We start from the raw sequence: 24,487 nt of genomic DNA on the forward strand, positions 1-24,487 counted from the left end.
TTTTATTTGTACCAATATTTTCTCCACAATCACTCCTAATAAATTTTAACATTTCAAATAATTGGAGTGTCCCATGTTTAGTAATACATAAATCCATTCCCAACTGAAGTAGGATTAATAATGCTTCAAAATTAAGCAAATTACAGCCACCGCTTCTCTTATATTAAATATTTCTCATCATTCTAATAGGCTTTCTGAAATCGCAATTACAAAAAAATAATAATAATAAAAATAAAAATTGCAACCTTCCTTTCTTCTTTCTATTGCATTATTGGTTTCAATTTCGAACATGTCTGATGAATGAGATAAAGTTTTAGTCCCTTGTTGGAATTTGAGTTTAGAGGGACAGGAGGCTTTTCTATGCATATCATTATCCAACATGTTTGAAAGGGATGATGTTGATAAGTTCTCTGATGATGTTTACATAGAAGATGTGGTCGTATTCGATATTGTTGATGATATTATGGAGTTTTTTGAGGATGCTCTTGTTGATGAAGATCCTCCAAAGATGACCAGACATAATAGTAAATCGACCATTGAAGGGTTGGAGAAGGTAGAGCGATGAAAGGTCATTGGTACCTTGTTCGGCGTGCTTTGAAGATGTTTCAATCGGGACTGAAGCCAAACGTCTGCCCTGCTCCCATGTTTATCATACAGGTTGCATTGTCAAATGGCTTAAAAAGAGGAATGCATATCCATTGTGCCGCTATGAAATGACTGTTGTCGACTTTGATCTAAATGTCCCATTGTCTGTCATTGATTTTGATATGGATTCTAAAAACATGACTGTTACTAATTGATATCAATGCCTATTGTTTGTTTCTTATAATCTGTTATTCCTATACATGATCATGCTCTCTACAACTATTGATATAAATTCTTGTAGATTAATTTGTTTTGTTAAGCAGGGTTTTTGAATACTCTTACAATTGTTGCAGCTATGCTATACCTTTGAGACCAAGATTGGTCCTGAAGAACATTGTTCAGTTAATGAATGTTTGATCAAATCAAGTCAACACTTTACAAAAACCGAGCACACACAGTTGATACACTGGCTCAATTGAAACTACATCCAACTTTTAATCAACTTGGACTTTGCAATACTAACAAGTTTATTGCACCTTTTGCAGAACCAAAACTTGTGTCCATATTGGGTGTTTTCAACATTCTGTTTCAGTTCAATGTTGTGTTGTAATTTTGGTCTGATGTCTCTTTGTCTAGCAGCTCTGTATATTTTAGAGCAAGCCTCCTGCGAAAACAGTAGGTATCCACTGTTTTTATCTGTCATACTGCTTTACTTTTATTTACTTTGAGATTTGCTTGACCCGATCATATGTTACTTTCTATTGCTAAGTAAAGCAAAGACATAATCTTTAACCACTAGAATTGGTAGGGTGCGTGCTAAACAAAGCCAAGACAATCTTTAACCGCTAGAATTGGTGGGGTGCGCCAGGCCCGTGCAGTAGTGTAACGCATGGGCGACACTCGAAAACCCCAGTAGCAAGATGCTGTGATGGGCTTTGTCCCTCAAAAAATTAATTTAATATCACGTAAATAAAAAATCCACGCATCAAATATTAAACTGATAAAAATAAATATTACACTTATCTTAACCCAAAGGCCCGAGAAAGGAATGCTTTGCCAATGCTCTCAACCTCTCTTTTATAACTTGCCTCGACCAGTCCCTTTTGAAGTTTTCGTGGGATATAGAACTCAGCCAAGGTGTGCCAGTGAAAGCTGATTGCTAGTACTTGGCAAACTCTCCGATAGTTACACCTGAATATCAGAGCAAAATCTGGCAACAAGAACACTCCTAACAATTACCATTTCCTTGAGAGATTATTTATGAATAATTTGTGTGTTCAAAATGGTATTTGACATCTGCTTTGAGAAGTCAGTGTTCGTATAATCTATAGGTATAACTTCAATGTCTGGTTTTATGCTGTGTTTAGCTGCGAAATCAGCCATCTACTGAATCTCCTTTATCGTTTCAATCATGCTTCCTCCGACTATCTTCCTCATACTATTCTTGTTAATTTCTCAGTCTTAATACTAATAAAAAATTTTATTGAACTTGATAAAACGAATTTAACCAATCTGATCACAAACTGATGATAAACAAGCAATACAAGAATAGGCCATGGCCAATTCTTCAAATCCTCATCTTGAACTTTCCCATTCCTCTGATTTGATGATTGTCCATTACCAAGCCCATGACCTTCCACAAAAGCATAGTACCTCAACACAAATGCAAGCCCCAACACCACCCATTCCAAGCAAAAAACAGCCATACATAACCCACCAGCGAACTTCAATATAATAACCCCATCGTCTTCCCTTACGTATGACTTCAAATAACCCAAGAAATCAGAAGTTCTGGTCAAGATAGGCACCGAAACAAAGCCTTGGAATATCGATGTCAGCACCGTCGCCACCATGTGAGCTGCGTAACACTTGTCGGACCCGGAAGTGGAGACGGAGCAACCAGAGACTGCGCTGGCTATGGTGATGACGTGGAGGAGGATAAGGAAGAAGCCACATAAGGAAGAGAATAAGCGGAGAGAGAGGGTGAGGAAGATGTAACTTGAGGCTGCTCCCAAGAGAATGTAGTTGCTAATGAGGAAGATTTGTGGGTTCGGCTGTGAGATTGTGTTACTGAATTCTCAACTGAGTGACCCATTGAAGAGAACTTAGGATTGAATTTGATGCAAAACACAAATTGTCTGAAGTAAATTGAGAGAGATTGATGCTTTTTTGTTGATTGAAGAAAAGGACAGGAAGGTATATAAGGTGAGAAGGTTGGTCAACATTCGATTTTTCAAGTGGAAAAGCTGGATATGTGACCGTTGAGAGAGGCTGCCTCTATTCTTTCCCGAGCCCCATACGGTCATCTTAAAACCTAGACAGCTCTCTCTCTCTTTGGCTCTTTTGTGATACCAACAGTTTTTCTAATTTCTCCTTCTCATTAATGGCTGATGATCCTATGGATTCTGATTCATGCGTTGGTTCCAAGCGTAGAATCACTACTGGCACTGAACAAGAAGAAGAAATAACTCTCCTTCAACTTCAACTTTCCTATTACCATTCTGAAATCAGTACCCACCACAACCAGGATTCAACCTTTCAAGATCACCAACAAGAAACAAATATGGAGGATAGCAGTCCCGAGAAGAAAGCCAAGTGCTTTTCTCTATTTTCCGAGGGAAACCAAGAACTGGGTCTTCGTTCTTCCACTGAGAAGAATGTCTCTCTTTCTGGGTCTTTTGAGAAAGAAAAGATGGATAATGTTGAAAACAAAGACGGTTCCTTTGGAGTTCAAGAAGTTGATAGTCTAGTCAAAGCCATTGAAGGTGATAAGAAGGAACATCTGGGGACTTGTTTGGAATTTGAGGAGAAAATGACTACCAAAGGAAAGGCCTTGGAATCTGAAAATGTGCTAGAAGATGAAAAGAAACTACTTTTGGGTGATCTTGAAGTTGGAAAAATATTTGGTGCCAAAACCTGCACTGGAACCATCTGTCATTTTGCAACAAACTCGTCCAAGATTGATGTTGACAACAACATTGGTGGTATCAAAGGACTTGATTTGCCTGTTAGAGGGTCTTTAAAGATTGAAGTTATCGATGATACAGCCTTGATCGGATCATTTCCACTCTGCAAAACTGGCAATGGCAGTGTAAAGGATGAGAAGAAGAAGGGGAAACAGGAAGTTGATGGTAAGAAAGCTAAAAGATCACGAAGAAAGGGAAAGAATGCCAAAAAGGTTTTCGGGGAAGCTATGAAACATATGGATTCAACAACAATTGTTGAAGTTGAAAATGGTAGGAGAGAAAGCCAAAGTCAAAGTAAGATAATGTACTCAAGAAAAGAGCTAGAGGCTTTGAGGTTTGCTAAAGCTGTGGAACAACAATATTTGTGGAGGCATGCATATAATGACCTTGGTACTGATGTGATCAGAGAGTATGAGGACTTGGCAAGCTGGAAGCATCAGAAGAACATTATCTTGAGCTCTGATACTCATCACCTCTTTGGATGGAAGGCAGGGTCTCCTGCAATTATGAGTATGTTTTTGTCTTTTTATTTTGATGCATATTTGCATCGTTTAAGTGCCTTTGGTTTAACTTATCACTTTTGATTATCTTGGTTGATTTCTTTCTTATTTTTACATGGCAAGACTCCAAAGCGTTAGTTTAACACATCATATGGTAGAGTTTTATTGCTTTATTTTGGGATTATGGTTTACTGCTGTTAATAAATACATGTATGATCTGATGTACTTCTGGTGGTCATAGAACTTCATGAATCTTTTGAATTTGTTGTGTGATGAACACTAGTGAGCCATGTGTGGTGCCCTTGGTTCTCTTTTGCTTTTATTAATTTTGAACCTTTCACTAAGATAGTAGTTTCTTAGAATGAGGCTGTGTAGTTTTATACCAAAGGTGTAATTAGGAGAAAGAGCTAATTGCTGTTTTAGTCTTTAACTCTAGAGTAATGAATGATTGGTATTTTGATATGTACTCTGATAGCTGGCATAAAACCTGACATACTGTGAGTGTGATACCATAGGTTTTCCTCAGTATAGCCTAATGGGTCCTGGAAACAAACTGTCAGTGTTTCCTTATATACAGGATTAATCTTTAATGAATATTATCTTAAATGGAGAATAGTTAATTATTTTGTTTCATACTTGCCCATCTGCTAGTTTTTATTTTATGTCTAGGCACTATACCTGTGATACCTGAAAATTGGGGATTCTTTGTTTCCATACATATCCACTCCAAGAATATGCAATTTTAGTTTATGTTATCTTCCCTGCTGTTTTTAAAATTCATTTGGCTTCTCTTTTTGATGAGCTTCTTATTTCATCCTGTTAGTTTTCGTTTCTGTCACTCAACTAAAGCGGAGATTTCAGATCTGTTATGAATCTAGGCTATTGTTCATGTTCAAATTAAACTTTGTTATGCGTACAAAGATTTCAATCATGTTTTAATTTTTGTCCATATGCATTTCTAAGTATTTTCTGTGGCTTTCTGGTTGTCTGGATTCCAGCAAGTAGATTATTTTTTCTTTTAACAGAATTTTGGCTTGTTTGATAGTGAAAAATATATTTTTTACTCCAGGTCTTCCAAGTTTTCTAATTTCCTTCTCTTTACTATTTTTTCTTCCTTCCTGGAAACTATTGTCATAAAAAACCAAAGTTTCATCTCTCTCTCTCTCTCTCTCTCTCTCTCTCTCTCTATATATATATATATATATATATATATATATATATATATGCACAAAACTGGTGTGTTAGAATTAAATTTAGAAGTTCATAGGCAATCTTAGCAGTTTGTTCTTCGATCTACTAGAATCTGGCTCATATAGTGTCAACTTGATGGTTTCATTTTCTGCTGTCACAGATGTGGTTGCTGGAAGGGGAGCAAGGAATGGGCTCAACATCTTTGTACATTGAAGAATGGCCTGGAGTGATCTGCAAAAGACCTTATGTGCAACAATTTGACTCGTAGAATTTTCTTGTGTATACTTAGGCACATTATATCTGCGTTTAGTTCCTCTATAGGCTACTTGTACATAGGAGTCTTGCAGTTGGGTATTTTAGAATCTAATAGTAGGAGAATGCATGTTAGTAATGCAGATGATGTGTTACATTCTTTGTAACCAAAAGCTAATAAAGTGATGACATTCTTTAATGAAATTCAACTTTGGAAAGCCTGGCAAATTAATGAGAAGAGCTTTTGTTAGCTGTTTGCTGTTACTTGCATATTTGTAATGTTTTGCCATTCCTTTGGATTCAATATATAGAATTGCAAAAGCACTCCTATAGTTTGCCATCACTTTCAGGGGAAGATTATTCTGAAAACGTAGATAATGAACTAGAATACATGGAGGACAATGCAAATGAAGATGATGACAGTGATGAAGATTACACCAGCATTCTTAGGCCCACTTTCATGGTTGAAATGGAACCTGACTTCGATTCTGGTCCTCCAGAGAATGGATTTCCATATCTTAGGCGTGTCAGGTAACCATTCTTTATCTTTAAATTGTTAATTAATTTATTGTATGATTTATTATTGGCAATGCCATTTTGCTTTCATATGGTTTGTTGGTTTCACGCCTGTTCTTATTTCAAACTATGCAAAAGAAAGTACAACAGTTTAATTGTATCAAACTAATGTAGTCCTTTTATTTCATGTGTAGGTGGGAAGCTGCTCAAATTCCAAAAGTAGAGATTGGCAAGCTTGACAGGATTAAGTTGAACAAGGAACAAAGTGTTTATATGCCCCAGATACCAGAAATTGCTTAGTGTCCAGAACATTTACTGCCATTGAAACAGCGGAAGGAAGCATTTCTTGCAGAATTTTCAGAGCTACGACTGATCCGCACTTTTGGCCCCATTTAATTTTGACATTTACTAAATCAAAAAAAAAAAAAAAAACACTGATTATCTTTAAGATCTGGAGAATGGTAAAACTTTGACATTGGCTATCTAGGGCAACTACCTTTAACTTTTGTTTCCTTTCTTGATCTCAAGTTCTGTCATATCTGGAGGATCCCAGTGCCGAAATTTCTCGTAAAATACCAAAGTTTACTGTTCAAGAGGAGGACTTGTGTCAGCTTCCTGAGAGTGTTATTGAGAAATTTAACAAGCTTGCAACCAGTGAAGTCCATTCTGACCAAACATCTTTGTCAAATGCTGCAGACTGTGATTTTATTGTCTCATCAGAATCCATGTGCTAAACCCTCTGTTGCTGATACTTGTGGTAACTACCCAACCTTGTCTGCAACCAAAAGATGGACTCTGTAGCTCGAGTTTCAATCTTAATAAACGCATAACCTCAGTTGAGAACATGACCTCACTGTCAATGACTAACTGCGTGTGGCTATTTGCTTTAAGCGCAGCAGTTGACACTCCTCTGGACGACGATACTTGTGCTTCTCTTCGAACTCTATTTCACAAGTGTGCTAACTTGAGAGCTGCGAAGTCCGACTTCAATGATGAATTTGTTATGCTAAATATTTTGGCCACTATTTCAGGAAGATACTTCGGCCAGTCAGAAACTTGAAGGTTCCTCCATCTCAGTGTCTGTATTTATGCTGGTTGCATGATCTTGTGAAGTTGTTAATGACCATGTGGTTCTATGGTACCCTATTATAAACAAAGTCTGAGGTTTTTGTAGAGTATATGACAAAAAAAAGTTGCCTTTTCCAACTTTGTGGTTAATTGTCATGTAGTGTTTTTCTTTAATACGTAAAATAACTTCTAGAAATTACAATTTGGATGGTACAAATTACAAAGGTGTGGAATTAGGGAGTACAATGACTTGGAATTTGTACTGTTGTAGCCCTGTGTAGTACATTTGAACTTTGAATTCATGTACTGGATTATATTTGGAATGTGCTTATATAATTCTGAAACCCTTCGTTCAAAATCTTCGTCTCCAAGTTGTAAGCAAAAGTTGTATTAGGTGGAGGAGCCCCACAGGAGCGACATGAGATCACATGTGGTCACTCTTTAGATGAAACTTTATCCACTGTCTTCCATGTGTTCTCAGGTCGCCCCTGCAGGGCTTTCCTTCACCGTCTGATACCCATATTGATGAGTTTGACTTTCTTTTCTCTGCTTTTGCTTTTCAGCAATGTCCTAACTTCTTTTGAGAATGGAACTTATTCACAAGATGCTAACTGGGTCAAGACCAGCTGCAATGGAAATGTTAGTCACAACAATGAAGGTGTTACGGGCATTTTTGGGTTCAAAGGATAAAACGGTATTTTTCATTATTTAGAGATTGTTAATAAACAATTAAAAATATTTTTTATTTTAGGTCAATGTGATATAACAAGTCGATTTTATATGTAAAATGTTACGTTAATTTCATCACATTATTAATTCATTTTGTAGAATTCTAAACTTTTATCACAAATAAGATCATCCAAATATTATCTAATTATTTTATTTTTTTTATTATTTTTTCTTTATTTTCTCCCTTTTTAATCTCTTATAACCAATTTCTAATTTGAACATTTAATGCAAGCATAGAAAATATTTTATACTTTTGTTAAGTTTTCTTATTTTTTTTTAACCACTCATCACTTTTTTTTTTTTTTATAATTTCAAAATTTTACCCTTCAACTCGAAATTCAATGGAACAAAGGCCAAATTGAAAAAGCATTTTAAGTTTATTTTTGTAAGTGCTTTTTGGCAATGGAAAAGAGTTTAACAAAATGATCTGATTTTCTTGTTAAACAAGACATCCTATTTGTGAAGCAGCCAAGGGCCACCTAGTACTTGCATTTAATGTGTCAAAGGTTTGGTTAAAAAATGAGCAAGAATTAATTTTATGAATTATTGATAATTTGGATTTGTAAATAAGTATATTATAGCAATGAATTTTAAAAAATTGTAAAATATCAAAGGTTGTATTCCCTCAATTTCAATTTTCATTTCTTCTAACATCATTTGATAACAAAACAAGTTGAAACCCAAGTTCATCAGCTTGTGAGCAAAATCCTAGAAATAGCTAATGAGTGATGTGATGATCAATTTACAATAATGGAGTGAATGCTCATTCTTGAATCAAACCAGGTAAAAGTAAAATCATCTTTAGTTTCACCTAATAGTAGACAAACTCAAGGATGTTTTCAATAAGTCCAAGAATGAACATAAGAGCTCGAGGGGTCAAGGTAAGCTAGAGAGTTGAAAAGGGCAAAAAAGAAAGAAGTGGGAAAATTAAGAAAATTTCAGGTAAATTTGATAAATTTATAAATTATTGCTAAAGGAAAATTAGAAGTAAACAATTTATTTTGTACATATGAATCATTCCTGTCAAACATACATAAAACACGAAAATTATCATATCATAATTTATATTAATATATTTAAATATAAGATAATTTTTTTTTAAAAATCATATACGTTATTCTATCAAAATTTTAACTCATATCATTCTCATATTTTTTTCATGTGTCGTATCAAACTTAAATACAAGACACATTTTTCTATTTTTTTTAAACCATATACGTTTTTTTGCTAAAACCTTAACTCATATCATTCTCATATTCTTTTGCCATGTCATATCATCATATTATGTTTAAAATTGCCAGCTATTTAAAAAGTAAAATCATGTGAATTTATAGAAAATACTTAGAAAATTTAAAACATACACATAGAACGAAGTCGGTTTTGAACCTTTTCATTTCAGGCATTTGGCATTACTTAACTTCACTCTAAACTAAAATCTACCAAACCAGCTAAGTCCATATTTATGGCTGTCTCCGTCTTTCATGAGTCCAATGGCATTTCTGCTTCCATAAAGGAGAGAAAAGAGAAGCAAGTACATATACAAGGAGCCTGCCTCGCATTCGGGACTAAGCAAAAGACGTCCCTTTTACAACGATCATGTAATCTATATATACAGACTATTTATGACCATCCATAAGTTCTCAACTCTAAAAACATGCAAGAGCAAAATGCCCTAAATGATCTAAATGTTTTAAGATACCTATCTTTCCACGCAGATGCATAGAAAGATGAGCACGTACCTCCAAATGCCTCTAGGATAAGCTGCTGACTTTGTAGAAATGCAAGCCAGCTTGAATCTGATGATAACTAGGATTTGTTTGCCTGTTCAAGAAGGCTCTCGGTGTTATAACCGCTGCCCCAAGCCCTCTCCTTCCAAATTTGTTCCACTTCAACAAATGTCAGTCCCTTGGTCTCCGGCACAAACATGACCACAAAAACAACTGCAAGCACAGCTATGCCAGCAAGAATCAAGAAAGTAGCACTAGTTCCAACGGCTTCAGCAAGTGTAAGAAACGTCTGCGCCACAATCAAATTTGAAATCCAATTCACAGTAGCAGACATGCCCCCACATATCCCTCGGTATTGCTCAGGATATATCTCTGAGTTCACAGTCCATGGAACAGGTCCCATTCCAGGTGAAAAGAATGCAATGTACAGGGCTAATCCAATGACAGCAAGCCAGCCATAAATTCCACTTGAAGAACCAGATGATTCAGCAAAGAAGGCCCCAGCAAGGATGACAAGGGATGCAATGACACCTATTAAGCTTGAAAGAGCCAGCTTTTTCCTTCCAACATGATCAATAAGGTAAATGCCAACAACAGTTCCTGCAGCATTCACGGCAGCAACAACAAGAGACAGGAGAAGTGCTAGCTGATTGGAATTGAATCCAGCCATCTGGACTATTGTTGGGCTATAGTACATAACTGTATTGATGCCACAGAACTGCTGAAAAGCCTGCATAATCACGGTTTCTATGTCATCATACAGTCCTCACACTTCCTACTAAACATAGCAAAGAGAGTTTAATTCATGGTAATATTCTTAGTTAGCTCCAAGTACAATTTATCTCAAAAGACATAAAAAGCCGCAAGTCATGTCCAGTGCACTTTGATTTCGACTAAGCAATGCCTGAAATAACAATGCAATTAACAGTTTTTTTTTAAAATAATAAAATAATCATAATTTTGAACATGGTCATTTTAAGAACAAGAATGAGTCAACCATTCTGATGGACAACGTATTATAATAAAACATTGACATTAGAGTTCTTACCTGAAGTCCAGCCCCAGCCAGAAAGGCAAGTCTGATTTCTTTTGTTTTAAAAACATCCAAATATCTGACAGTGTTCTTTCTCTGACGTTCTTCTTCTAGTGCAGCAGACAGGTGATCCACTTCATCCTCTAATCGAGCAATGTCATAAATTTTAGAAAGCACAGCTATAGCTTTAGCTTTCTCATTCTGCACAATATGAAGATAATAGTTGGTTTGTTAAAGAAGTAAATGGAATTTACAAAGAAATTTCCTCAAAGTAATAGATTACCTTAATGAAAAGCCATCGTGGAGACTCGGGCAAACATAGCATAAAGAAGAACTGAATGATAGCTGGGACAGCTGAAACTCCAAGCATCCATCTCCAAGTTCCAGGAACCTGTTCATGCAACAATGTTTTAGACATGTAGTTGAGGTACTTGAAAACCTTTTGGAGTGCATAAAGTCCTATGATGCATAAATGCCCAGATAACAAAAATAAGCTCAGACCCATCCTTCACCCAGTCATGCTTCACTCACCTCTAAGAACATTAAGACATCAAAACTCATATATTCAGATTTAAAAAGTGCTAGATTAGATCTCAACTAGTTGTATTAAGAAGATCTACCCTTGTACTTCAACTCATCAAATAAGAATATAACCGAACCATTTACTTATCTATCCTCAGTTAAGATGCTTTGATTTGTTTTTAAAAACCACAGGTCACTAAAGGCACGGAATGCAATAAGCTTTGCCCCCACTTCCTCAGAATTGAATCCGTATCTTGAGATCAAATTGTAAGTACCTTAGCAATGAGTGGACAATCAGCCTCAAAACCAAAAAAAAAAAAAAAAGAAGAAAGTTCAAATCTCTATGTTTTAAGAAAAAAGGAGAAAGAAAATATTGATAATGGCTTCTGAATGAGGGGAAACAAAGCTTCAGAACATACTCTAAGCTTCCTATTTTCATTTCATTAGCACACATTTCACCAAAACATGAAACACATTTACACTAACTTGGATAATAGTTGAGAATCAAGTGCCATGACAAATTTAGATTACTAGGTAATATTCGACATGCCATAAATAACAGCTGCACATGCATAACCTAACTAGCAGGAAAGAACGAGGGTGATTCCGTCAGTGGTGTTCCGTTCAAGATCAATAAAATGCAAACCCCAAATTATATCTTGATACAGCATCTTCAAAACTGCAAAACTGAAAACCTTTCACTCCAGCAGAATAATTAATGAGCATAAATAGAATAAATTATCCTACTTTTCCAAGAAAATAAACAATAATCACCTCAGAGAACTGTTATTACTTAGTACACATTTGAAGATTATCTAATGAAGTATTTATTCTATTCAGTAACAACCACAACAAGAGTGACTAAAAGGATGAAAAGGATGAGTGATTAAAGATTGATTAACCAGTAATTTAACATGCACATATTGGCATTCTATCTTCCCTTTAAATAAAAGAAGATCCTCATTTCCAACCTAGAATATTATCATAATCAAAAGGAAGTTTTAATCAATTGATAACTGACAAATGATTATTGCTATCTATACCATTTGAACAATCATCTGCAGTCCAACTGATTATTTGGCTATAGCCTGCTAATAGAACCATTTATTAGCAAAGTTTAAATGTGGAAACTATCCTTTAATTTCCAATACTAACAAATTCTATTTTATACCAGTGTTAGCATCCACAAACACCCAACAAAATGCTAGTTATTTTCATTCACTACCAACCTTGTGAATTTTGAACTTCAAAAGCAAACAAATGTGAAAAAGTGATTATTTAGGTTGTGTCCTAGAAAGGTGATTGAGGAATTTATTTCCAGTTTAAATTGGTACAAAACCATTTTTTTCCCTGCATAAGATTATAAAGTAAATAAAAGAAAAGGAAAATAGGGAAATCCTACTTTTTATAGAACATCTTTTTTACAGCTATAAAATAAAATAATACTTTAACAATATCAAAACTGTCATCATATAATGTGTATATATATAAATATCGCTTCAAGCTGATGAAAGCAAATGAAGTAGTAAAAGGAAGACAAGCTGACCTGTGTAAAAGAAAGATTTACAAGGTAGGAAAGAAACTGTCCACCAGTTATCATAAGCACATTTGTGCTCACTAGCCCACCCCTTACTTCTGAGGGTGATGCTTCAGCAATGTATACAGGAGCAGTAACCGATGCTATACCCACACCCAGACCAACTAAAAGTCGTCCCAATATCAGCACATATGGATCCGGTGCAACAGCCATGACAATTGCTCCAGCAGTAAAGACAACATCTGCAAGAAGAGTAGCCTTCTTACGTCCATAAGCATCATTAATCCAACCCCCAGATGCAGCTCCAACCATTGCACCAACCAAGGCCATGCTGACAATTGTTTCCTGAAAGCTAAAAAAATTCAGAATGTTTCCATACAGGGAAAGATTCACAAATTAGCAAATCATTTTCATGTTAAGTGTTAACTAATATTAGGAGTTATTAAAGAGTAAGTTTAAGGGTCGAGGGATCTACAAGCCCCCAACTGCCTCCCTTCTGCACCTTTTGCAAACACAAGATTTGTCTGCTTTTACCACCACAATCCCATATCCCCAATCAACTAAAACCATGCAGCTGCAGACATAAGATCTAGGGAGAAGTTGGCCTTGGTGTTGTGCATACAATGCTCCCACCATTAACAGTAACACCATCCCTTTTTTCTTTTATTCTAATTTTTTTAGTCATCTTCCTCTCCCACTCAATCAAGCACACAAAAAGGAAGACTTTGATTGATTCCATTTTTCATGTTCTTTCAGGATGGAAGCAAGTTTAGCGTTTCAGAACACCTTAAGCTGGTACCTGGAGAATACTACTCTGATTGACCACCTCAAACTCATCTTTTATGTAAAGTAGGGCCCCTGATATTACACCTGCAGTTACCATTTCCAAATGAGAACATTTTCTGACAAAAACAAATTCAAAAGAAAGGGGAAAAAATAAACAGAAGAAGAAATGAAGAAAACCATGTCTTCCTTTTTTGTTCAATTAAATTTCGGATAAGCTAAAAGAAATGTAGAAGCCTTGAGCATAATAAACAGTTTTTCTTTTACCAAACCGAAGGAAGATGTCACACAGACCCACACCCAAGTGGCCATGGAGAGATAATGGTTTATTTAGTGAACATAAAAACAATTTAAAAAAAAAAAACATAGTTTTTGGTACTTAAGAGGGTCAAAGCCCCAAAATTTTTATTTAAAAAAAAAAGGAACAAAAGATATCCATTGAATTGAGCTACTCAATGAAATTCCATTATATAATCATCTTAAATCAATAGAATTTCTTTGAGACCAAAACTTTTTTATTCAAATCACTTCCTTTTTTTCCTGGTTTACAGGAACTCCAATGCCTTAGATCAGTCCAATTCTGCTGCTACAATCCAGCCATTCAAACAAAACTTAGTTCCATCTATGGACACATATAAATCTTTTCATAGATAAACCAGACAAAATTGCATGAAGAAATTAAAGGAAAAAAAAGATAGAAAATAGAAAGGGACTGATACCTGTGTCATAACCAAAGAGCAAGCCACCAATACCAGCAATGACAGTAAGTCTTAAAACATAAGGATTACTGAAATATAACATTCTTCTGTCTGGAAACAAATCCAAATACCCTGAACTCCCTGGCAACGAATCTAACGTCATATCTCCTTTCTCTCTTTGGTCAACTCAAATTCAACCCCACTAAACAAAAAACACTTGAATTCCCAGGAATTTAATTGCCAACAACTCTTTTTTTTTTCTAATTTTCTTCTTACCCAACAATGAACAATTCAAGATTATAAATTTCTGACTCTTCACTCTTAATGATGTTAAAAAGAAAAGTGAATTCAGTTTTCAAAGATACCCAGAAATCAAAACAAACACTTCTTCCTTGGGTTATAGTCAAAACTCAAGAAATGAGTAATAACCAATGAAACAGAGCATGCATTAAAAACCCACAATTATAATCTTAAGGAAAGCTTAATTCTATTCAATTAAAAGAATATTTAACGTCTTTTTCTTCCTCTCCGAGAAAATATGAATCCAACTTGATTTTCCCAGAGAAATTTGGGGTTACGAAGAAAATTTTTTCCTTTTTTTTTTTTTTTTTGCCTGCAAAAGAGAAAGAAGGTGAGAATAAAAAAGATGAAAAAGTGACAAAATTTGGACGGTGACGGCTGAGACACTGAGACACGAATCTGGGCGGAAATATTTAAGGCAATTTTGAAATGTAATACTGAAACGACAGCTCACCCACCTTTTTCTTTTTTTTTTTTGGATAATTTTAAGATAAATATATTATTTTCAATTATTATATTATAATTAATCAACAATAATTCGTATTATGTATAATTCATAAAAAAATAAAGTAAATTTTATATATTTTGAAGTAATAAGTTTTGATGTAATTTTTTTTGTTATGATTAATTAATTAAAATTTTATAATAAAAATTTTATAAGTGAAATGCTATAATAAAATAATTAACTAATTATCACTTTTTTGGTATTTCCGGCTAATTAAAAACGTGGAATTTATTGCTTAATGTAAAATTTTCATGAATAAAAGATGTTTAAGACCTAATCTCTCGAGTAGGTACAATAACTTTACTCGCTCTTGGTGCTGCGCGATCGTCAATATTGTTATTAACTGTAGCGGTTGGTGACGTGGTTTTCTTGAAATTTAAATCGTGCGAGTCACGTACAGTCATCTCGAGTCAAGTCGCTCCGTTAGAAATGCGCGGCTCGTCCTGACTCCCCATTCTTTCTTTCCTGCTATCCGATCGAAAGACGCAACCTCGATGGAGCCTGGAGACACGCAAATGAAGACAAGTTACTAGGCGTGAAAAAACGGTGAAGCCGTGCCTCCACGTGTTCTCTTTAGGGAGAATGCTGGCTCTTTTTGTGGGGTCCATTCGTTTCTTCAAATGTCTTTAGTCCATTGGCCTTTTTTGACTTTTTTTATAATGAAATCTTCCTAACATTTTTATTTGGTTAGTTATATAACTTATAATGCTCGTAAAAATTAAGGATTTGTTTGGTAACGAGGATAAAAAGAGATATGATTCGAATATAATTTGAATAATTGATAAGTAATTATTTTAATTAGTTATGATTTAATATTTTGTAAAAAAATAGTAAATTCAAATTTTATCAATAATTTTTTATTAAAATCATTTAAAATATATTAAATATAATTATTTATTTTAAATTATCATAAACGATATATTTTATTTAATCGAATTTTTTCATACCAAAAAAGATAATACAATTTCAATAATTTCAATACAATTAAGGATCGTTTTAGTTTAATCTCAATACAATTTGAATAATCCATGGCCATATCTAAGTGAGATGGACATAATTAGGGATGCATTCTTTTTTCTCTTTTTTTTTTTTTTTTTGCCTCTCATGATTGAATTATTAGTAGTGTTTTTTTTTTCTTAAAATTTTAATCTATCTTTAATCTTATCTACTTAACTCATTTTACAAAACTATTATACAACTAAATTTTTTTGAACTCATTAATTATTTAAACATTGTAATTTAAAATGTTAATAATTTTTTACTTAAATAATATATGATTTCAGATTGAGATTTCCTGCATATGAATTTTAATTAATAAATAAAATATACAGCCCATTATGTGCATAAGGCAATAGTTGTCATAAGCAAAATGATTTAGAGTTGAAAACTCAACAAAGGTCTATTAAACAAATTTTTTAAAGCCAATTTAAAATTATATTAATAATTATATATAAATTTAATAAAATAAAAAAGTATATTTTATAATTTTATATTAACATAAATTATAATACATAATTTTTATATAAAATACAAAATAAATAAATAATTTTAATATTTTATATAATATAAATATACAAATAATCAAATTTAATTATAAAAAACATCAATGCTAATACTCATTTTCTCAAATTCTGTGAACCACGTATTAGTTAATAATCAAACCCTTATCACTTAGTTAATAACCGATGCTAATCTCCATTATTTAATAATCAAAGCCCTTATCACTTACCTTATCTATTTACCATTTTCAAAGCATATATTATAATCATTGTCCTATCACTCCTATCATCTCATAAAAGTTTTTTCAATCCAATCTTCTTTTATTTTTGGGTTCTTTTTCATGGAAACATTATTTCAATCTAATCTTTATTTTTTTTATGGATATTTCAATTTAATTTTTTTCTATAATTTCCTTGATCCCACTTTCAAGATCATATAACTGGTTGATTGAGCTCAAATCAAAATTTAATTAAATTAATTTATGTAATTATATTTAAAAAATATTATTTAATAAATTTTATAATTTTAAATTCTAATTGCTATGATCTTTATTGCAAAAATTATTACAATATTATTTATTTTATAAATATTTCAAATAAATATAAAATTTTAAAATATAATACAGAAGTATGATATAAATATAATTTAATTTAATATTTTAATAATTATTATATATAAATTTAATTAAATTAAAAATATATATTTTATATTTTTATATTAATATAAATTATAATACATAAATTTTATATAAAATATAATATAAATACGTAAATTTTAATATTTTATAAACATAAATACATAAATTATTAAATCTTAAGAGCGTGAAATAGCCCACAAAAATAATGTGTTGCTACCACACAAAAGGTGACAGTTGGTGTCACAGTCACCACCCATTTGTATAACCTCTGCCACCACTTGTTTTTTTATTTAACAATGCAAAAATATATCATTGTCAATTGGAAATATAATAACAATAATGGGCTGATGGACAAACAATACTTTGCTGTACGGCAAAACCTTAATAACTTCAATCAATGCCTTCGTTTCTTTGTAAGAATTTTCATTTTCCTCCTCATTTTTCCTTTTTATTACCTTGAAGTAAACTTTTATTTATTTATTTTATATTTAATATATAAAATATAAATTTTATCATATCATAATTTATGTTTATATGTTAAATATAATTTATATTTTAGTAAAATTTTAAATTAAATTATTTTTATCATATTATTATATCATATTTAAAATTATTAAAATTTATTATAAAAATTATATATTATTTTTACGAAAATGCTTTGTCCTGTTCATGTTATGAACTGCTAGCTCATCAAATTCACGAGTTTCACTTAATTTATGTAGGATAAAAAAAAATTCTACAGTCTTCTTTGTCTTGTTCTCTGATTAGATAATCTAGTATATATACATATATATTATTATATCATATATAATTATAAGATAAAATTTACTTATGTTAATATTTATGTGGATAGTTTTGCTTTTTGATACTTCAAAAAATTAGTAAATTTTTTTTAATAATGATATATAATATATTTTTTAATTTTAGACTCTTTATCAAAAAATAAATTTTAAATTTTATTTAATTATCCAAAATTTATAAAATTTAAAGGAAAAATCATTTAGATTTAAAATAATTAAAAGGATAAAATTATTATTTTTATTTTACTAATATTTTATTTAAATAAGTAAAATTAATTCTTATTTTTTGTTATGGATTAAATAATTTTTTAAAAAAAATTTATTGGTTATCCAAATCTTTTTAAGATATATTTATTTTAAAATTTTAAATTATCCAAAGTTTTTCTTTTTACTAAAAAAATCATCTTTATTTGTCAAATACACCTTTAAATATATATTTTTATTTTTAAATTTTAAGTTTCTAATAATTTTCTAATAATTAGTTATATGTATGTGTCTGGACATGAGATTAATCTTAAATGACCAAATAACGAGTGAAAAAGTACAATTATTCTTGATCTATAATTAGTGTCACATTTTGAAATGTTTATATTTTTGTTGCCTTTACAATTAAATTTATAGTATTAATAATTGTAAAGTTTGCCCTTAGAATATAAAAAACTTTACCTATCATTTTCAATTATGACAATAATATTTTTTTTTATTTTTTATATATATCTTAAATTTTAAAAATATCAAATATAATTTTATCTTAATATATTTCATGATAATTTTTTATTAATTAAAAGGATAAAATTTAATATTTTAATAATTTATAAATGATTATTTAATATCATACTTTAACATCAATTTGATTTTTTTTTCATTGTTCTTTATTTTTGTGTTGCCTTGTTTTCTTTTTATATTAAAAAGTGGAAGTTATAGAAGTGTTTATTTTTTATTTTTTAGATATTTAAAGTAAGCAACCTTTTTTTTATATATATTACAAGATATAGAGTTATATAAACATATATATTCTTATATTTTATATATGCTGTCTACGGACCTTTTTTCCTTGCTTTTGATTCTTGACTTTATTAATTAATATTTTTTTAATTGATTTTTTTTTATATATTACAAAGTGCAAAGTTACAAAAAATATTTTTTTTAATTTTGTAAGTACTATCTATAAACTTTTTTTTTATATATATTTAACTCTTAATTCAATCAGGTAATATTTTTTTTCTCTTAATTCAGCTTTCTCATAATATGCAAAATCACTTTTATTAATAGTTTACTTGATTAGATTGATTTGAACCTATTATTTATATCAAAATATTATTACAAATAAGAAGAAATAGTTGAATTTTGAAATCATATTTCATGTATGTAATATAATTAACACATCAATTATGATTTTGTATAAAAATTCGTAATCTGCTATACTTTTTCCTTTTCAAAGTCATAATATTTTTTTTATTTATAAAAAAAGTTAGGATAAATTGAAATCTAATTTGATTTCTTTTTTTTTTTTTCAAATCAAATGTCATTTAGTAAGCACTTTATAGTTTTTAAACATAATTTTTAAAAAATATTAATTTAAAAAATTAATAAGTGCCATGAATTTGGTGGCATCCAATTATAAACATTTTTAAATTTTAAATTCTATTTCAAGTCTGATTCTAATCACTTATTGAATTTATATTTATTATTAAAATGTTAAAATTTTTGTAATATTAAATATATTTTAAATTTAAAATTAAATAATTTTTTAATATAATAATGTTTTCAATCCATACTTAAGAAGTTGTGCATAAAATCCTAAATTCAACCTATAATCTTACCACAATAAAATTAAAAAATTATATTCAATTATGGTCCATTTGTGTTTTTTTCTTCATGTGCTTGAATTTTGAAAAATATTCATTAATCAAAGATGAATATAAATTTAAAAATACATATTTTCTTAATTTATTTTAATTAGTTTAATTAAATTAAACTTATTTAACTAACTTTCTAAGATTTAATTGATATAAAATTATATATTTTCATATGATAAATAATATTATCATACTTAAAGTGTATGAGATTATTTGGTAAGAAAAAAACAATTGAAATTAAAAAAAAAATAATTTATGATTATTTGAAAAAACTTATAATTAACCATAATTTTTAGGATTTTTTTCATTGTATTTTAACTATAAATTAATTTCAAGCATAGATAGTTAGATATATATGATTTTGTCTTTCTTGTAAATTTTAAAATTTTAAATAACTAATAAATTTTTAAATATATTTATACGATAAATAATATAAAATAAAAAATGATATTTCGTGTTATCATGAATATAAATTTTTGTATACAAATAAATTATTTATGATTACTTTATTAAATAGATAACAAATAACTATATTAAATGATAATTAATTTTTAACTTGTTACATCATAAACTAAATTTATTAAAAAAAAATTTTTAATTACAATTAAAAAATAATTGATTGAATAGTAATTAAAAATAAATTAATAAAGCAAGATAATCCATATATTACATGGATATTAAATTAGTTTAAAATATAACACAATAATATAATAAAAATATAAAAAAGATATAAAAATAAAAAGATTAAAATTTTAATAAAAGTTATATATAAATTTAATAAAATAAAAAATATATTTCATGATATAAAATATAAAATATATTTTTTATATAAAATATAATAAAAATATAAAAATTATTAATACTTTATACAATATAAAATATTAATTATCAAAATTATTTTCAATCCATACTTTTCTTTTTTTGACTGATAAGGAGAGGTACTCTGAACCAGTGTCACGTGCACAAAGAAACAATTGTACGATGAAATAATGCAGAGGAAGTAGACAGCTTAAAATATTCCATCAATGTCACCTCTCAATTTGTGTGGCTCTCAAAGAAGGCCACCCATTTCTTTTTATCTTTTTTTTTTTGCAGAAATTTCACCACCGTTCATGTGTACGTGCAATTATGTCTTCACCCCAACATCTCGTACTTCATGCTCCTTCCCGCCTATCTAAAACAAACGTACTTACTATTTTTTTTATAAGAAAAAAAATCAAAAATAGATAAATTATTTAATTTTTTAAATTAAAATAAAATATATTATATTTAATAATTTAAAATAAGTGATTATAAATTATGTATCCGATATAATTTTAATAAGTGATCACTAATAAAATTTGAATTTATTTTTTTTATTAAAAAAATAAATCTTAATTGATTAAATCAAATCCATCACTTATTGATAAATGTACTTGCTATTGTTCATAGAAAAATGTCTATGCATTTTTACAATCTTGATTTTTTTTTTAGGAAGGTTAAGATAAGAAACTAATTCTTTTCGTTATATTTTTTTATGTTCGATGGTTATTTTGAGTTTTGATTAATTTAAAACGAGTTGAGTTTCAGTTTATAAAAGAAATAAATTTTTTTAAACTTATTTTTTTATTCACATACTTGAAATTAAAATTTTACTAAAAAAGATCAAATTTTTTATCATTTGAACCAAGAGGCTTGATGCTTTATCTATGGCATTTTCTAAACTTACTCTTCAATTCAATATTTCAAGTTAAACCAGATTGATTCTAAAAAAAATTTTGTCTAAAATTTGATTTAAATCAAAATAAAACTTTTAGATCGAATAAATAATTTATCCTTAAAAGGATTTTATTGAGATGAAACACTTTTGTTTTAACATATGAGTTTTGAAATTGGCTAAGAAGTTTAAATTATGGGTATGAAATTCAAGTTTTAAGATGAGAAGAATGAGATTAGAATAAGAAGAAGGCAGTAACTAGCTGGTTTTATTAGTTGAGTTCGCTCTTTCTCATTATGAAATGAAATGTCCAAATTAAAATTTTGTTGGTGAACCCTTATTGATGCTAATTTGGAATGGAACCAATGAAGCTTTTTGAGATGCTTATCTTGTCCTAGCATTAAAGTTGAACCAATTTATTTGCCCTTGAATTTTCTTTAATAGAAAAAAAATAGAATAAGAATTTAACTTCTATTGTATGTATGAAGTTTAGAAAGTTAAAAGAAAGATTAGGAGAATTAAAAATTACTATTTACTACACGTCATGTATCTTAAGTCTCGCTCGGTTATTTCATTTTAGGCTCAATCCAATATCTTCACAATAATATATTGTGATTTGTTAGTAAAGTATTGAATTTTTAAACTTCATTTGTTTTGAGAAAAATAATTTTCAAAAAATAATTTTTGTATTTTCATGTATTTATTTGGCAGAAAACTAACTAGTTAACGAAAAATAAGGTAATTTTTTTGGAAATTATTTTATGAATTTAAAAAGAGAAAGATATTTTTTAAAAAAGAACTGTTTATGAATAAAATTATTTATCAATTCATTTGTGCATAATTTTACTTATAAACAATATTATATTAATAAATAATATACTATTAATGTAATATATTAATAAATAAATATTATAATATATTAATAAATAATATAAAAAATAATTAAATAGTTTTATTTTAAATATTTTTTATTAATATAATATTTTAATATTAAATACCATTATTAAAATATAATTAAATTTGAATATTAATAATTTTAATAATAAACAATTTCAATATACTTTAATAATAAATAATTTTTAATATTTTAATAGTTATATTAATATTATTTAAAAAATAAAATTTCCAGAAATCAACCAAATAACAAAAAATATTTTTCATTAACTCATTCAAACAAAAAAATTTTTTTTTTCAATTTAGAAAATATAAATATTTTTCAAAAGTCATTTTTTGTGAAACAAACGAAACCTTCAGCGATCAAAATTCAAATTTTAATAATATAAAATGCTAAAAGAAAATTGACATAAATATATACTTGCGCTCTATGAAGTAGATTTTGTATATGCCATTTAAATTTAATTATGTTTTGGAGTGGTGCAAGTGCTTGAAATTCATCAACAAAAAATTTATTTTTTATTAGTAATAAAAAGTTAAAAACACAAACACTAAGAAAGAAAGAGTTGGGCCATATGGGCCTATGGCCTCTCCTTAAAGGAGACAAACTTTGAGTTCTTTGTTTGCCAATATTTTGCCAAAATCTCAACATAGAAATAGATACACTTTGGGCCATGCAAAAGTCCTTGATGGCCCAAATTAGTTGGCCCGAATTAACGCAAGTGGATTTGTTTGCGTTAGGTTTAACAAATTTAGGAAATATTAGGTTGTGGTTCGTTTGAAAAAATAAATTTTGTTTTTATTTTTATTTTTTAGAATAATATTTTATTTTTTATTTTTAAAAAAAATAGTTGATAAATGAAAATAAAATTATTTTTAAAAATACTAAAATAAGAAAATAAATAAAATATTGAATGATATTATTATTAATGACATTTAATTATAAATATAATATATATTAATTAATTAATGACATTAAAAAGCATCAAATATGATGATTTACAAAATATAAAGAAAAAAATAATATATTTCATAATTAGAAACATATTTTTTTATATTTTAACTTATTTTTATTTTTTAAAAATTATTTTCGTTTTTAATTATCAAAAATATTTTCACTCGTATTTTTTATTTTTCAAAAAATAAAAATAAAAAATACTCTACTTTTTTAAACAAAACTTATTTTATTACTCAAAAAAATGAAAAAAAAAAAAAACATTTTCTTTGTTACGTAAGCCATCCATCGTTCAATAACCAACAAATCTAACCTTTTATCGTGTCGTAGCGCTGACCTTGAAGTACAGTGAATTAGGGGAAGATGTGAAGTGAGCGAAAACATGGTGGATAGACTGTATCATCTCCAACTATTCCGGGTGATTAGAGAACGTTTCATTTATAATTATTATATTATAATTAATTAATTTTAAATTAAAATTATGTTGGATCCGGTATATAATTCATATTTATAAGTAATAATTTTTTATAAAAATTTTTATTTTGATTGGATTAAAATGAAAATAATATATTAATATTCATAAATTATTTAAATTTAATTCAAATAAAATTTAAATTTAAATTAATTATTATTAAACGAAACTAAAATTTGAATAATTTAATTTATTGAGTGAATGAAATTCGGATATTTTTAATACATAATTTAAATAACTTACAAATTTAATTGATTTTTTATATTTTAATTAAAAATTATTATTTTATTTATATATATATTAATTTAAATTCAAATTTATATATAAATAATTGAATTTAAAATTAATTTAAAATATTTTTATTAAATAAATAAATCTAATCAAATAAATTTAAATAATTTTAATATTTAACTCAAACCAAATTCAAACTTTGAATAACAAATTTTGATAATGACATTTTACCATATCCCCGCAATTCAATTTGAATATGCTCTAAATTAAATAATTATAGTATTATAATAAAAAAAATGTTACCATAAATGCTGCCACGTGATTATCTCCTTTTGGTCAATTCCCTTGTGGTTCCACTTTGTCACAATCATAGCAAGACGTGATCCACCCTCATAATATATGTGATTAAAACCACATATAATCACTCGGAGACAATGGAAAAGTTATTCAAATTCATTGTTTTGTTTAAGAATAATAACAAATATCTAATTGATTTTTTCAATCCACCATGCATATTGGTTTATAAAGTTT

The 24,487-nt window shown here is 29.0% G+C and overlaps 1 protein-coding gene, 1 long non-coding RNA gene, 1 other non-coding gene and 2 pseudogenes across 5 annotated transcripts; 1 reads left to right on the top strand and 4 right to left on the bottom strand.

Moving 5' to 3' along the window:
* Window positions 1-1,439: 1,439 nt before the first annotated feature.
* Window positions 1,440-1,635, bottom strand: LOC149512490 (U2 spliceosomal RNA). Its single transcript, XR_016332212.1, has one exon. It is a non-coding gene; the product is annotated as a U2 spliceosomal RNA (small nuclear RNA).
* Window positions 1,636-2,045: 410 nt separating this feature from the next.
* Window positions 2,046-2,824, bottom strand: LOC111307789 (uncharacterized; annotated as a pseudogene).
* A 12-nt stretch (window positions 2,825-2,836) lies between these two features.
* LOC111307787 (uncharacterized) lies at window positions 2,837-7,210 on the top strand (annotated as a pseudogene). Its single transcript, XR_016332021.1, has 4 exons — window positions 2,837-4,061; window positions 5,845-6,025; window positions 6,205-6,386; window positions 6,539-7,210. The product of XR_016332021.1 is annotated as an uncharacterized LOC111307787 (transcript).
* Window positions 6,260-6,643, bottom strand: LOC149512491 (uncharacterized). Its single transcript, XR_016332022.1, has 2 exons — window positions 6,507-6,643; window positions 6,260-6,418 (listed from the first exon to the last, which is right to left on the bottom strand). It is a non-coding gene; the product is annotated as an uncharacterized LOC149512491 (long non-coding RNA).
* A 1,901-nt stretch (window positions 7,211-9,111) lies between the features above and the next one.
* On the bottom strand, window positions 9,112-14,792 carry LOC111307786 (inositol transporter 1-like). Of its 2 annotated transcripts, none has more exons than XM_022906007.2 (6): window positions 14,129-14,792; window positions 13,426-13,496; window positions 12,636-12,971; window positions 10,851-10,958; window positions 10,583-10,768; window positions 9,112-10,264 (listed from the first exon to the last, which is right to left on the bottom strand). In XM_022906007.2, exons 1-6 carry the CDS (start codon window positions 14,268-14,270, stop codon window positions 9,614-9,616), a joined length of 1,494 nt encoding a protein of 497 aa, XP_022761742.1. In that variant the 5' UTR covers window positions 14,271-14,792; the 3' UTR covers window positions 9,112-9,613. The 2 variants fall into 2 exon arrangements, with proteins under 2 accessions (XP_022761742.1, XP_022761743.1); XM_022906008.2 differs by having other exon boundaries at window positions 13,413-13,496.
* Window positions 14,793-24,487: the final 9,695 nt, after the last annotated feature.

This window comes from Durio zibethinus, chromosome 22, assembly GCF_047325235.1.
Source record: "Durio zibethinus cultivar Kanyao isolate XHJ-2024 chromosome 22, ASM4732523v1, whole genome shotgun sequence".
In the NCBI taxonomy this organism is placed as follows: Eukaryota; Viridiplantae; Streptophyta; class Magnoliopsida; order Malvales; family Malvaceae; genus Durio; species Durio zibethinus.